Source organism: Mus caroli, unplaced genomic scaffold, assembly GCF_978045245.1.
Source record: "Mus caroli unplaced genomic scaffold, Mus_caroli_1 scaffold_16, whole genome shotgun sequence".
In the NCBI taxonomy this organism is placed as follows: Eukaryota; Metazoa; Chordata; class Mammalia; order Rodentia; family Muridae; genus Mus; species Mus caroli.
In genome coordinates this window covers 24607997-24623380 of record NW_028227271.1, presented here as the reverse complement: position 1 = coordinate 24623380, position 15384 = coordinate 24607997, and the positions used below count along the sequence as shown (strand labels likewise).

The 15384-nt window shown below is 41.9% G+C and overlaps 1 protein-coding gene across 1 annotated transcript in view; it reads right to left on the bottom strand.

The window, feature by feature from the left end:
- Positions 1–212: 212 nt before the first annotated feature.
- Positions 213–15384, bottom strand: part of Dmc1 (DNA meiotic recombinase 1) — a 45147-nt gene continuing 29975 nt past the window's right edge. Inside the window, exons 13-14 of the mRNA XM_021183540.2 lie at positions 7255–7371; positions 213–1096 (exon numbers count right to left, since the gene is read on the bottom strand). Coding sequence (XP_021039199.1) covers positions 1027–1096; positions 7255–7371 — 187 coding nt within the window. The 3' untranslated portion in view covers positions 213–1026. The remainder of the gene's footprint in view (positions 1097–7254; positions 7372–15384) is intronic.

Genomic DNA, 15384 nt, shown 5'->3' with positions numbered 1-15384 from the left:
ATGCAGAATCAAAAACCTCTAATAGTAAATACTTTACTTTTTGGATTTCATTTTAGTTAACACAATATAAAAGATCATCTGTAGCAATTATATATTAGTATTTTAATTTTTAAATAGTCTTGTATTTTGAAAACTAGATTTTATTTTTGACAATCACACACACTCAAAAACAATGTTCTTTCACAAATTCTTTGATGTCTCAGCTATAGATTTTACATTTATATTAGCTCTAAAATTAAAAAAAAAACCAACTTTGAATTCTCCACTCAAAACATAAAAACATACCTTTTTTGGATAGTGTCATATCACCCAGGCCAGTTTTGAACTTACTATGTAGCTAAAGCTACCTAGGCCTCCCAAATATTGAGATTACAAGTGTGCACCACCATGCCCAATTATCATAACATATTTTTTAAAAGTCATTTCAACTTGACATATCAGATGATTGAAAAGTTGGCTTAATGCTTCTCTCCTCTTATTGTAAAGATGCATGTGAAGGCCGCCAGGGTGACTACAAACAGCTCATGTATACTCCAAGCTTTCACCTCACATGAGCTCTCTTGGGGAACAGCATCCAGTTCTCAGTCCCAGCACCATAGCCATTGGTGCTATGCCCCAAGAAATGCTGGATGAGAAGTCTGGGGTTGCGGGGTCGGGGGGGATGATACATCTCTGAGCTCCTTTGAATTTCTGTGTGCTCAATGGCTTACTTTAGTAGGCAGAAGGAAGGGCACTGGGTACCCCTTCCCCAATACCTGACAGGCACATTTATGCATATGTGTCTATCAAGTAATTCAAGAATATGTATGCATATTTCTGAATCAACATGCAGTATATATATAGTTGGTTACATATCAGGAAGGAACTTTTAAGATAAATATAAGCTTTACATCGCTTTTGCTGACTTTCTTTTAATAACACATGGGGGAAAAAACAAACTCTTATTTCAAGATGTAAATTCAAGGCTGCTTCCCACTTCTCCAGCCCCTAATAAGCAGCAAAAAGCAGTCTGTACCAATTCCCCACCTACTCCTTGGCATCCCCGATCCCTCCAGCGGTTATTGCGAAGGTGGCTTCATTTTCAGGCATCTCGGGGCTACAGAATACAAGGGAACAGAAGTTTATAAAAAGCTCTGTTTCTATAAATACTGTGCACATGTCACATTCATCACGTTCCCATCAGTCTGAGTCTCCAGAGACGCTGCAGTGCTGGTACAGCTAAATGTGGCCTACAGAGCTTACCTAGCAGTGTTATCAACCCTCGCAAACATTTGTTAAACAACTTCTATATATAAGGTTTTGAATGTCAAGAAAAATTACTCCCAAACTTGGAAACAGGCAAATGGGGATAAACTGGGTGTTTTATCAGGATAGTTTGAGGCTGTGTACAGGTCCTATGGGGCCTGTCTGACTCCTTTGGGGTGCAGCTTTAGTCAGGCTTTGCCAACAAAGGGAAAGCTGAACAGGGCTTTGAAATAAAGCAGGCAAGTTCTGAGCGCCTGCAGGGAAAAGCTGGTTGTGTAGCTTGTCCTTCAGCTTCCTGGTTCTTGTTTGGTAAGGGCTCTATGCATTCTGTGTTGTCATTAACTGCAAGTTGTGCAGTTCTCTCTGTCAGAGAACTAGAACTTGTGAAGGTGGAATACCTACCATTAGCACTGAACTGTGGAGACTGACTAATTTTGATCAATTGATTCATTTCTTCATTCCCTATTTGACTAAACATGTTTGTCTAAACATACTTTGAGTTTTCTTTTGATTTAGTTTAAAAACCTTATTAGTTTTCATTAATTGATGAGGAGTCACCCGAGTGATCCACACTGAATCAGTGGGTTAGGGTAAAAGGCAAGTCTTGTGGAGAAAGGAAGATGGAGCTGAGGAAGGACGACGAGCTATGTGGACACTGGGTAGTCAGCTGGGAAGCAGGGAACTTTTTGCTCTCTCTGTGTGTAGTGCTGGAAACTGACCTCAGAGTCTTGGACATGATAGACAAGTGATCTCTAACCTCGCTACACTCCCAGCCCTTTTGTTGTTTAAGGTTTTGTTTTTTTTGTTTTGTTTTTTTTTTTTTTGAGACAGGGTCTCTCTATGTATTTCTGCCTGTCCTGGCACTCTCCATGTAGTTCAGGCTGGCCTCTGACCTCTGCCTACTGAGTGCTAGGATTACTTACTTTTTTTTTTTTTTTTTTTTTTTGTTTTTTTCGAGACAGGGTTTCTCTGTGTAGCCCTGGCTGTCCTGGTACTCACTCTGTAGACCAGGCTGGCCTCGAACTCAGAAATCCTCCTGGCTCTGCCTCCCGAGTGCTGGGATTAAAGGCGTGCGCCACCATGCCTGGCGATTACTTACTTTTTGTTTATTTATTTAGGTAGAATCTCACTATGTAGCTCAGGCTGGCACTAAACTACTCACCCTCTTGCCTCCCCAACTGAGCAGGTAACAGGTGTGTGTGTGGTGTGAAGGCTTGCTTGCTAGTCACATATACAGTATATGGAAGCTAGAGTTGACATCAGAGACTGATAACTTCTATCAGTCTCTACCTCATCTGTTACGTCAGGGTCGTTCTTAAATCTGGAGTACTCTACTTCCGCTGCACTTGGTCAACAAGCCCCAGAATCCTTTTGATTCCCCAGTGCTGGAATTATTGATAAATACCATTAGATCTTATGCAAGTACTACTGAGCCTCCTACAAACTCAGGTCAGATAAAGGGCTCTGTGGGGAGGGTTATTCCAGGCAAAGGAAACACGTGGGAGGGACGCTTAATGCAGGAGCCTGCCCTGCAGTGCCTTTGCTGGAGGATCACACGTTTAAGAACCTGCCTGGACTCCATAACACCTTGCTTCAAAAATGGGGAATGGGCTGGGTAGGAAAGATCAATTGCTAGGCTGTGTGCCTTGTGTCACCTGAAGCCCTGGCTTTAATCCTCAGCATTGAATGAAAAAGGTGTGGTGGTGCATGTCTGCAATTTGAGCACTCAGGAGGCAGAGGGAAGATCAGAAGCTAAAAGTTATCCTTGGCTACATGGAGAGTCTGGGGGCCTGAGCTACATGAAACCCTGTCTCAAAAACAACGTATGTGGTGGAAGCACAGGGGCCAAGGGCCACATAGCCCTTTACCTAACCATCTTTCTCACTTCTTCAAGCCTTTGGTCATACGTGACCTTCTCCAGGATGAGTAAGGTGCTTGCAATCCAGGTCTGAGGACTTGAGTTTGGAGGAGCCGCAGTAGTGCTCACATAAGAGAATCCCTTGACTCTTCTAGTCTCTGTTTTGTTTTGTTTTTAATGGTTTTTCGAGACAGGGTTTCTCTGTGTAGCCCTGGCTGTCCTGGAACTCACTCTGTAGACCAGGCTGGCCTCGAACTCAGAAATCCGCCTGGCTCTGCCTCCCGAGTGCTGGGATTAAAGGCGTGCGCCACCACGCCCGCTTTCTATTCTCTTGATTTGGGTGTAAGGTCATTCGTGAGGCTGGAGAGCTGGCTCAGAGATTCACAGCAATTGCAGAGGAGCAGGGTTCAGTTCCCAATCCAGTGATACCCACAGAACTGCTCACAACTGTCTGTTTCTGAGGGCTCTGATGCCCTTTTTTTGGCCTCCATAGGTACCAGGGATGCATATGCACATACAAACTAAGGCAAACATACACATACAATAAAAAATTAAACACATAAACAAAAATTTAGAAAGCCATTCATGGCATGTAAATGGCTACTCGGGCTTGGCTCTAAGTTATGAGAAGCCTGGTGAGTTCTCTGGCAGAGCAGCAAGTGCTCTTGACTGCTGAGCTACCTCTTCAGCTCCAGTTTTGATACCTTAAGTTCTGATCTGGTTTTGCTGTTTTGATATAAGATGTACATGTCTTTGTTTAATTGTAACAAAGTCTCATTTACTCTCTAGCCCAGGCTCATCTGGAATTCACTAGGTAGCCTGGGCTGCCTCACATTAGCAGCAATCCTCCTGTGTCAGCCTTAAGTACTGAGAGTACAATCATGAGCCACCACATCTGACTTGAATCAAGTTTATGGAAACTTGACATGACTAACCTTGTTGGCAATTTACTGTTCCAAAGCCCTATTGAATTCGCAAGGCTGAAACAACCTTTTAGGTCAATAAGAATGGTAGGAACTGTTTATCTTAAAGATCTGCAGGAGGCCTGGATGAGACCTACAAATGACTGAACAGGTACTTATGTTCATTCATTTGTTAATTTAGTGATTAGTTATGGTCTACCAAGTGTCAAGTCTCAGCTCACTGCTGGGAGATTAACTAGTCCTTGTTGTGCTCACAGTCAAGTATAAGTGAGAATGAACTAAGTATTTGGATGTAGCTGGGTGTGGTTGTAGAGGCCTTCAATGCTATCATTAGGGAGGCAAAAATCAGGTGGATCTCTGAGTTTGAGGCCAGCCTGGTCTACATAGCCAGCTCCAGGACAGCTAAGGAATAAGGAATATGTAGCAAGCTTGTCTTTTTTTTTTTTTTTTTTGGTTTTTCGAGACAGGGTTTCTCTGTGTAGTCGTGGCTGTCCTGGAACTCACTCTGTAGCCCAGGCTGGCCTCGAACTCAGAAATCCGCCTGCCTCTGCCTCCCAAGTGCTGGGATTAAAGGCGTGCGCCACCACGCCCGGCCCGCAAGCTTGTCTTAAAAAAACAAACTGTTGGGCTGGAGAGATGGCTCAGTGGTTAAGAGCACTGACTGCAGGTCCTGAGTTCAATTCCCAGCAACCACATGGTGGCTCACAACCATCTGTAACAGGATCTGATGATGCACTCTTCTGGTGTATGTCTGAAGATAGCCCCAGTGTACTCATATAAATAAAAATAAATAATTAAAAACAACAACAACAAAACCAAACTGTTGGGGGGAGTATTTGGGTGGGGCTAAAATGATGACTAAATGATAGTGGTTAAGAGCACTTTTGCAGAGGATAGGGATCGGTGTGTGTATATTTTTGCATGCAGGTGTGCATATTCATGTATGCATATGTGGAAGCATAAAGAGGATGTTGGATGTCTTCTTTATTGCTTTATTTATTTATTTTGGGTTGTCTGAGACAAGGCTTATTTGTGTAATCCTGGATGTCCTGGAACTCTCTCTGTAGACCAGGCTGGCCTCGAACTCACAAAGATCCACCTGCCTCTACCTCTTGAGTGCTGGGATTAAAAAAAGCATGCACCACCACTGCCCAGCTTCCATCTTAATTTTGAGACAGTCTCACACTGAACCTGTTTCAGGTCTCAGGCCCTCCATATGTCTAGAAATGAGCTCCAGCTGGACTTATAGAGGGATTTCTGGAGGTTAGATAGAAGCCAGCATTCCTCAGGAACTTGTGAAACTGGTACACCTCCCCAGAAGAACCCCCTCCCCTCAGCTACTCACCTTCCTATGATGCTCATTTTCTAGCCGTTGCTCTCTTGCACTGTCCACCTCCCTGACTGCGTGCTGTCCCGGGCCGGGCTCTCTCTCGCTGCCTCGCTGCTCTCATGCTCTACTGCTTCCCTCACCCTGACCATCTACAGTCTGCTTCTTTTCCTCTCTGCCCTGGACTCTTCTAGATGCCTCGATATCTTCCTCCTCTTACCCACAATAAAAACCTCCCCCAGAAGCAGCAGTAGTGGAGTTCACTTTTAATCCCAGCACTTGGGAGGCAGAGGCAGAGGCAGGTGGATTTCTGAGTTCAAGGACAGCCAGGGCTACACAGAGAAACCCTGTGTCAATAAGTAAATGAATAAATAATCAATCAAACAACAACAACAATGAACCAAAGCAAATAAACCAAACCAAACCTAAAAGCTCTTTCCCCACTCCCCTAATGAAGTGTGCATGTCAGCAGTATCTTTACTGAACCTCACCACATACAAAAAGTACCGTGGGAGACTGAACTGTAAAGATGAAGCAAAGGTTCCCTGAGAAAGTGTTATTTAATTAGTTAAATTATTTTTTTTTCTGTGGGGATGGAACCCAGGATATTGCCTAAGCTAGGCAAGCAAGCACACTGCCACTGAGCTATATCTCTAGTCCTTGTTTAAGAGAACTTTTTGGAGGCAGGGTTTCACTCTGTAGCCAAGGCTGGGTTGGAACTTACTGCATAGCACAGGCTGGTCTCAAATTTGCAACAATTCTCCTGCCTCACCACCCATTCCTAAATTCTGGGTTTACACTTACTCCCAGCTCCCAGACATTTATTAATTTCTTTTTTTTTGTTTTTGTTTTTTGTTTTTTTGTTTTTTCGAGACAGGGTTTCTCTGTGTAGCCCTGGCTGTCCTGGAACTCACTTTGTAGACCAGGCTGGCCTGGAACTCAGAAATCCGCCTGGCTCTGCCTCTCAAGTGCTGGGATTAAAGGCGTGTGCTACCACGCCCGGCTCTATTAATTTCTTTTAAAAATTTTTTTATTAGATATTTTCTTTACATTTCAAATGTTATCCCCTTTCCTAGTTTCCCCTCTGAAAATCCCCTATATCCCCCTCCCCGGCTCCCCACCCACCTACTCCCATTCATGTTCCTGGCATTACCCTATACTGGGGCCTAGAGCCTTCACAGGACCAAGGGCCTCTCCTTCCATTGATGACCGATTAGGCCATCCTCTGCTATTAATTTCTTTGGAGATACTATCTTACTATGAAGACCACTCTGGTCTATAATTTACAATCTATTGCTTTAGCCTCCTGAGCTGGGATTATAGATGTGTGCCACCATACCTGGATTAAGAAAGTGATGTCTAAACTGACATCTAAAAAAGGAATGGTGTAGCCGGGCAGTGGTGGCGCACACCTTTAATCCCTGAACTTGGGAGGCAAAGGCAGGTGGATTTCTGAGTTCGAGGCCAGCCTGGTCTACAGAGTGAGTTCCAGGACAGCCAGGGCTACACAGAGTTTTTTGAACCCTGTCTCAAAAAACAAACAAAAAAAAAAAAAAAAAAAAAAAGAAAAGAAAAGAAAAGAAAAGAAAAAAAAATGGTGTTAGCCTGAACAAAAAAGAAAGACGACCATGTTCTCGAATTGCCTATGTCCTTAGACCCAAATAGCCCTTAACTGAAGCAGGCATGATGTCATTGCTTGCCTCACTACATGATCTGATAACTGTGACTTTAGAACCCTAAGTACAGAGTGCAAGGAGGTACTTCCTGGTCAATGTCATAGTATTTGGGAAGGAACATCAAGCGAATAGTATCTGTTGGGGAGTAAGTACAGTCTCTCGGGGGTAGCAATTCTGTTTAAAGGCACGTGCACAGGATCTGAAGAAGAACAAAGAAATATATACCTGTCATAAATCTTGGCAATCCTCAGTTCTCCTCTTCCCTTGCGCAAGCTTATTCTTGTTGTGGAAGCGTGAGCCAGAATGTGTCCACCAATGGGTTTTTTGGGATCAGCCTGAAAGCTGAATCAATAAAACACTTCTTCAGGTTTCATTTAGATATACAGTGGTACTTTCCAAGGAAGAGACAAATGGGATGGCAGGGTGGTATGGGAGTGTATTCTCTCTCTCTCTCTCTCTCTCTCTCTCTCTCTCTCTCTCTCTCTGTGTGTGTGTGTGTGTGTGTGTGTACAGATTTCAGCGGTCAAAATCCAGTACGCCTTAGGAGTGATCTACCTTACGTTTGACACAGGCTGTCTCTGGAACCTTATTTACTGCTGAGGCTAGGCTGGATGGCCAGTGAGCCTGAGACTGGCCTGTCTCTACCTCCCAGCACTGATATTACAAACTTTTGCCACTATAGCTGGCTTTGTATGTGGGTATTGGGGATTAAACTCTTGACCTCATGCTTTGATAGCAAATACTTTACAGTTGAGCTTTCTCCCTAACTCCCAGATCTGTAATCTAAAACAAACAAGAGAGGCTTTATATGCAAACTGTAGAGGGCAGTGTTTAAAGATACTACCCCATTGTCATCTAGTTTAGGCTTCTGAGAGCAGTTCCCTGATAAGCAGTTCCTGTTTTGTTGTTTTTTACTTTTGTTTTTTGAAGAATGGCTCATTTTATTTATATGAGTACACTGTCGCTGTCTTCATATACACCAGAAGAGGGCATCGGATCCTATTACAGATGGTTGTGAGCCACCTTGCAGTGGCTGGGAATTCAATTCAGGACCTTTGAAAGGTCTTAACCTCTGAGCCATCTCTCCAGCCCCCTTATTTTTGTTTTTTGAGACTAGGTTTTGGAGCTCAGAGTGGCTAGAGGCTAATTGATAATCCTCCTGCCTTAACCACTTAACTACTGCTGTGTACTACCATACCAACATTTAATTCATGTTCTGTTTGAATTTTTAAAAATAAGCCGGGCATGGTGGTGCACGCCTTTAATCCCAGCACTTGCTCTCTCTCACTGCCTCGCTGCTCTCATGCTCTACTGCTTCCCTTGCCCTGGCCATCTACAGTCTGCTTCTTTTCCTCTCTGCCCTGGACTCTTCTAGATGCCTTGATATCTTCCTCCTCTTACCCACAATAAAAACCTCCCCCAGAAGCAGCGGTAGTGGAGTTCACTTTTAATCCCAGCACTCGGGAGGCAGAGGCAGGCGGATTTCTGAGTTCGAGGCCAGCCTGGTCTACAAAGTGAGTTCCAGGACAGCCAGGGCTATACAGAGAAACCCTGTCTCAAAAAAACAAAAACAAAAAAAAAATTACTATTGCAGGCTGGGTTAGAACATTTGGCTACAATGTTTAAGGTCCTGGGCTCAATCCCTAGCACACACACAAAAATCAATAAATTTTTTTGAGGAGAGGGAGCCGGATAGGGAGAGACAGGGGAATAAACCATTCATTATCTTAGCATAACAGTTGAGGTTGAAAATTTTTCTTAAAAACTACAAATACTGCATTTATTTATTCATTAACTCATTTAACAGGAATATTTACTAATGGCATATGTACCAAGCACTTTTTTAGTCTAAGAATTATCTAAGCTAGGCAGTTGGAAGGTTGAGGCAGAAGAATTCAAAGTTCAAGGCAAGCCTGGGCTATATGGTAAAACTTTATCTCTAAAAAGGTTAAATAAACTGACAAATACTCCAGACTTTCTCCTTGAGGCCCAGTAACTAAAAGCAAATTGTGAACTCCCTCCCCTCTTTTTCTGTAGTGCTGTGGATAGAGTTCAGGGCCTCATATATACTAGGTAAGTGTTTTATTACTAAGCCTCATCCTTATTCCAGAGAGCCTTTAAATTTTTTTATTATTATTTTCTGTGTAAGAGAGCTTTGCCTTCAAGTGTATCTGTGTACCACATGTGCTGGTCCTTGAGAAGGTGGTGAGCCTTCATGTGGGTGCTGGGATTTGAACCCAGGTCGTTTGCTGGTCAACCAGTCGAGCTGCATTGGTAAGCTCCAGGTTCAGTGAGAGACTGTGTCCTAAAATTAAGGTGGGAAGCAACTGAGGAAGACATCTGATGTCAACTTCTAGCCTGCACACATATATGCATACACATATATGCATACACATGTATGCACACTTCCCCATTCACATGAATATGTGTATATACACAAAACAGTGAGCGCTTAACTATGTGTAGTCATTGTGATTCAAAAGTTATAACAGCAAAGAAGTTACAAATACTATTGATTTTTACCTTGAGAGGTACCTTAAGACTAACAATCCCAATGCCAAAAAGTAAATATTTCTTCTTTTAAGAGAAAGAGAGAAAGGGGAGTGGCAGTGGTAGCACCTAGCACTTGGGAGGCAGAGGCAGGAGGACCTCTATGAGTTGAGTTTATGATCAGCCTGGTCTACAGAACGAGTTCCAGGACAGCCAAGGCTACACAGAAAAAACCCTGTTTCAAAGAAAAAACAACGACAAAAAAAAAAAAAAAAAAAAAAAAACCCAAAATGAAACAAAAAGGAGGGATTTATTTAATGATTGTGAAAATTCTGTGTATGTGGGTATGTACACATGGATAGTTGTCCATGCAGATAAGAGGCATCAGGTCCCCAGGAGCTGGAGTTACAGCCAGTTGTGAGCCACCTGAAGTGTGTACTGGGATCCTAAATCAATTTTTCTGTAAAAGCAGTATTAGCTCTACCCCACTAAATCATATCTCTAGCCCTGAAAAATGTCATAATAACCTTAATGTCATTGCTTCCAAGAGATCCTAGTCATAAAAGACAAAGTACCAGCATATTGAATTCAGCGGCATACAGAAAGGAGTATATGGGGCTGGAGAGATGACTCAGCGGTTAAGAGCACTGACTGTTCTTCCGAAGGTCCTGAGTTCAAATCCCAGCAACCATATGGTGGCTCACAACCATCTGTAATGAGATCTGGCGCCCTCTTCTGGAGTGTCTGAAGACAGCTACAGTGTACTTAAAGCATACAATAAATAAATCTTAAAAAAAAAAAAAAAAAAAGAAAGGAGTATATGCTATGATCATGTAGAATTGATCCCAGGAATGGAAGGGTAGTGGTTCATTAAAGCAATCAACAACATACTATATTAGTAGGATGAAGAAAAAACTTAGCATGAGTATCAACTGGTAAAAAAAAAGACTCATAGTCCCCAGTAAAGGAAAGTGAGCACAAGTTGCTTATATTTGGTTAGAATAAATCATGACATGATATAATTTCTTAACTCTGGGAAAACACAGTTCCAAGTAGTATAAATTGTGCTTGCTCCATGACAGTGTTTGGCATTTGGGGTATTTTAAATTTAAGCCTTGCTGTAATGAGGATGTGGCTGACTGGTGTAAGATTAAATATATAGTCTATAGGTTGATAAGAAAGAGGCTCTTTGAAGATAAAGCTGCTATGACTGACTATACAGTTCTGAGGATAGACCAGAGTTGCATACGTGGAACTGTATAATCTAATTGTTTATCATGTTTGTGATTGCCACAGGCAGATGTGAGCTACCTAATGTGTGTGCCACAAACAGAACTCCAGTCCCTTAGAAGAGCAGGAACTGCCTCTAGCTGCTGAGCTGTCTTTCCAACCCCACAAGAACAGCTTTTAGTGAAACTGTATGAAGAAACAGTAGCTAGGTAGTTGAGGCTATCAACAGTCAAGAAGTCAGAGGCTGGCTGATCTACCAGGATGCAGAACCTATAGTATAGGGAGGCAAAAACCAACTAACCAACCAACCAACCAAAAAAAACCCCCAAAACCCATCTCAGTTGGATGAGCCAGCTCTGTAGTGTTTATAGGTCATATGACCAGTGGGTGGTTCTTTGTGGTCTCAGAGGAATCCCATCCTGTACAGAGATGGTATAGAGGGGGTGGTAGCATTCTAGTGTGAGCTATGAGCTCTTAATCTGCAACAATGATTTATGCTTCTTTTTAGAATATATTTATTTGTGTGTGTCTGTGTGAGTGTATGTGTGTGTATACATGTGTGTGTGCCTGTGAATGTGCAGAGGTCAGAAGAGGGTGCTCTCTATCAGTCTTCACATATTTCTTTGAGGCAATATCTCTCCCTAAACCTGGGCTTCTTTTACTTGGTTAGGAGGGAAGCCAGCAAGCCCAAGTGAACTTCCTGCCTCTCTCCGCTTATTGATGAGGCTATAGGACTACCTGGGATATCTGGCTTATCATGTGGATTCTGGGATCTGAAATCTAGTTCTTATAGTTGTACAATGCATTTTTATACAACTGACTTATTTATATTCTGCCTTTAGTACTATTACTCACTAATTTGTTTGTTTGTTTGTTTGTTTTGAGACAGGTTTTCTCTGCATACCCCTGGGTGCCCTGGAACTCACTCTGTAGACCAGGCTGGCCTCGAACTCAGAAGTCTACCTGCCTCTGCCCTCTGAGTGCTAGGATTAAAAAGCATCTGGCTAATTTTTTACAAAAGATATTTTAGTATACACACAGACACACACACATACACACAGACAGACAGACACACACATACACACACATACACACACACACACACACACACATACACACACACACACACACACACACACACACACATACACACACACGCGCGCGCGCGCCACAACTGCCTTTGGAGTCCAGAAGAGGGCATAAAGGCTGTACCACTTCCCATTCCTCCTCTAATCCCTGCCCCCACCAAGACTGAGAACTGAATTTGGGTCCTTTGGAAGAGCAGAAAGTGCTCATTATCATTGAGCTATCTCTCCAGCCCACCTTTCTATTCTTAAGTCAAATGCTTAAGGTATTTGTTATAGTAATGGAAAGCTAACATAACAACTTATAAACTTAACCAGAGTTGTCCTTATTTTCTCCTCCAACATTCAGATTTCTTTGTTCTTGTTCACATAAATCCTCTTATACCTCAATGCCTTTGCATATAATTTTACCTCTGAAATGAAAGGCCCTTTCCCTACCAGGTTTACTCAGGCAGTTCCCACTCATCCCTCAGGTGCCTCCTAGGAACCTGAAGCTCTGTGGTCTCCTGCCATGGTGTGTATTTTCTATTAAAGCATACTTCTGGCCAGGGGTAGAGTGCTTACCTATCATGTGCAAAGCATCCCTAGCATCACAATGGGAAAGAGAAAGAGCATCCTTCACTGTTAATCTAAACAATCCCTATTCATCTAATGTCTAGCCAAGTGTGTGCCACATGAAGGTCTTTCACGAACACTGCAATGAACACAGAGAAGATCATTTGGCTCTCCCTGGTCAAGGACTTTCTGGACACAGGCTTGTAACACCTCTTCAAAGACCACACCAAAGAACGTTTGGAAGAATTTCTAACAGAAAGGCAAATATAAAGATGGGCATGGGGACATAAACCTGTAATCCCATCACTCTAGAGGTAGAGGCAGGTGGATCTCTGAGAGGTCAAAGCCAGCCTGTTTTATATAGGGAGTTCTAGGATGGCTGGGGTTATATAGTGAGACCCTGTCTCAAAGATAAAATAAAATAAATAAAATTAAAATATAAAGGAAAATATAAAAAAGACAGTTTTCCAGCTCTCCTAGTTGAAGTAATCCCCCTGCTAGCTGTTCTGGAAACCTGTCCACAGAGGTATAGGCATAGTGGAGCTTCTAGATAAATGGTCAAGGTCTTTTTTTTTTTTTTTTTTTTTTTTTTTTAGCAAATTGCTGTTACTAATGTGACTCCCTACACACCATGGAGAGGAGCGTCTACTGTCTGTTCTTGATGGCTCCAGGTGAAGAGTCTGAGCATTAACAATGCCATCTCCAAAGGCAGAAGAGCTATATGGGGGAATCACTACAGACTATTCAAAGGGGTTGTGAACTACAAAATGTTATCAAAATGATTCAAACTTTGAGATCATGTTTAATCAAAATAGCCTATGAAATATCAACAGACTTAGCTCTGATAGAATTAAACCAAATTTTGTTTGCTCTGTCAACAATTCTGTGCATAACTGTGTATGGAAGTTTCAGCTCTTAACATTTATTATATAGGTCACCAACACTTCACAATTTAATAAAAGATACAAAATCCCATCCAGCAAAATGTACATATGTACATATATATAAATTTTTATGTAAGTTTAGGAGTGCCATTGAACCAAGATTTACTGAGTTCTCACTATGAAAAGCAGTCTTTTAAGTCATCAATATTTCACTTTGCTTGGATTTCAGATTTAGTAATAATTTGGATTGAAATTTGGATTCTGCTAGAGGTCTGTGTATAGTGAGTATGCACTCAATGGTCACATGAACTTCAAATATAGCTAAATTTTCTTATCAGACTAGTCCTCTGTCTTTTGCTAAGTTTTATGAACTGGCTTTAAGATTCTTCTGAAAGAAGGATTCATTGACCCAATCACACTATTGAGGCCTGCTCCTTTTAACATAACTAGCCATTTTTTTTATTCAGTCTCCATTTTGCTCATAAGGTGAAATTTAATTCAGGTTCTTAGACTCCACTTCCCAGAAGTAATTATCCATGGCTGACATTGAAGAATGCTACTAATAAGCCAAAAAAGTTATGTTTGAATTACTTATGCTCGGTTATCTCAATGTTTTGAAATTCCCCTGTTCCTCACCCATCCACCACCTCTCTTACTTTATTCAGGACCAACAGCCTAAAGGTTAGCTGATAATGCTCTGTCTAGTTAACCAAAAGGTTGGACTGCTCCCCTCCTTGCCTTTTAAAATCTGAACCTGTTTTTCCTATAAAAAGTCTACTTTCAGAACAGATGGGTACTGTGGTCCTGAAGTTCAGTCTTGGGTTGTGTGTTCAATAAACTATTCTTGCTTAACTGAAATCAGTGTTCGTATTGTTTGTGTGGTGATTCCTGAACCCCAACACATACCTCTGCTTAAAGGCTGAGGGCCCTGAACAGGGCCTTTCTGTCCTGGTCATTTCACTAGAATAGGTATATTCCTGCAAAGTCTCTGAGTGACAACATTCCAGTTTTTCTCTCAGGCAGGTAAATAGCCCTGATGTGTTGTGTGATTTTTGAGCTTTAGAATTAGACATGAATTCAAAGGCTGGTTTGTCAGCTTTGGGACCTCAGGGAAACTATTATTATTAACCATTCTGTTTCTGACTCTTCATGAAGAATCATAATGGTACCAAGTGGAAGGGCAATTGTAAGATTAAGATGAAATAATTCAGGTAAAGTCTTAGTGACTACTGTTCTAATCTAACCTTAGTTATCTATTGTTCTAACCTTGACTCAAATATTTACTGCCTATTTCTTAGTAAAATGGGGAGTGGGGTGGACTCCTGGCCTTTTAGGACTGTTGTGAGGACTCAAGATACCATGAATAACTTATTGGTTTATTGGGAGACACTCTATACCAGGAACCATGGCTACTCGTTTATACACATTCGTTCTACAGTGTCAGCAAACTCACCACATAAGATATCCTCAAAAAATGGCAGGTATTACTTAATTAAACATTCCAATTTAAACAGTCATCTTTCAATGAAACATAGTCCAAGAAATTTTTCTTCAAGTGTCTGCACTTCCTGACTACTGCAGCAGTCACAGGCTTGAAGTGACATATAAGGAGGTGGCATAGCAGCCTGCATTCTTCCAGAGGGCTTTAATTTACATCTATTTCTGACCAACTTAACAGCATCAGAAAACCTCCCACGTCCCTCCTATAGCCTTTTACAGATTTTCTTCTCCTCTCATTTCCTCTTTTCTGTGGAGAATGAGGGAGCAGGTTGGGGTAGATATTAGGAATAAGGAGGAACACAAAGATTTTCCCACTTTGGTTGAACAGGACATGGCATAGTCTGTCATTCTGGTCTTCTAGCTCTAAGTTAGCTGAGGTCATGAAAAATAGATCTGAGAGGAAATTGGATAGACTGTAAGAACACACTGACACTAAGAAGTATAAGCTTCTTTTCTTTCTTGTTTGTAGTTGTTGTTGTTGTAGTTGTTATTGTTGTGGTGGTGGTGATGAAGGAAAGAACTCAACCCAAAGCCTTGTGCATGCAAGGTATGCTGGCTAATTTTATGTCAACTTGACACGAGCTAAAGTCATCTGAGAAGAAGGATCCCCA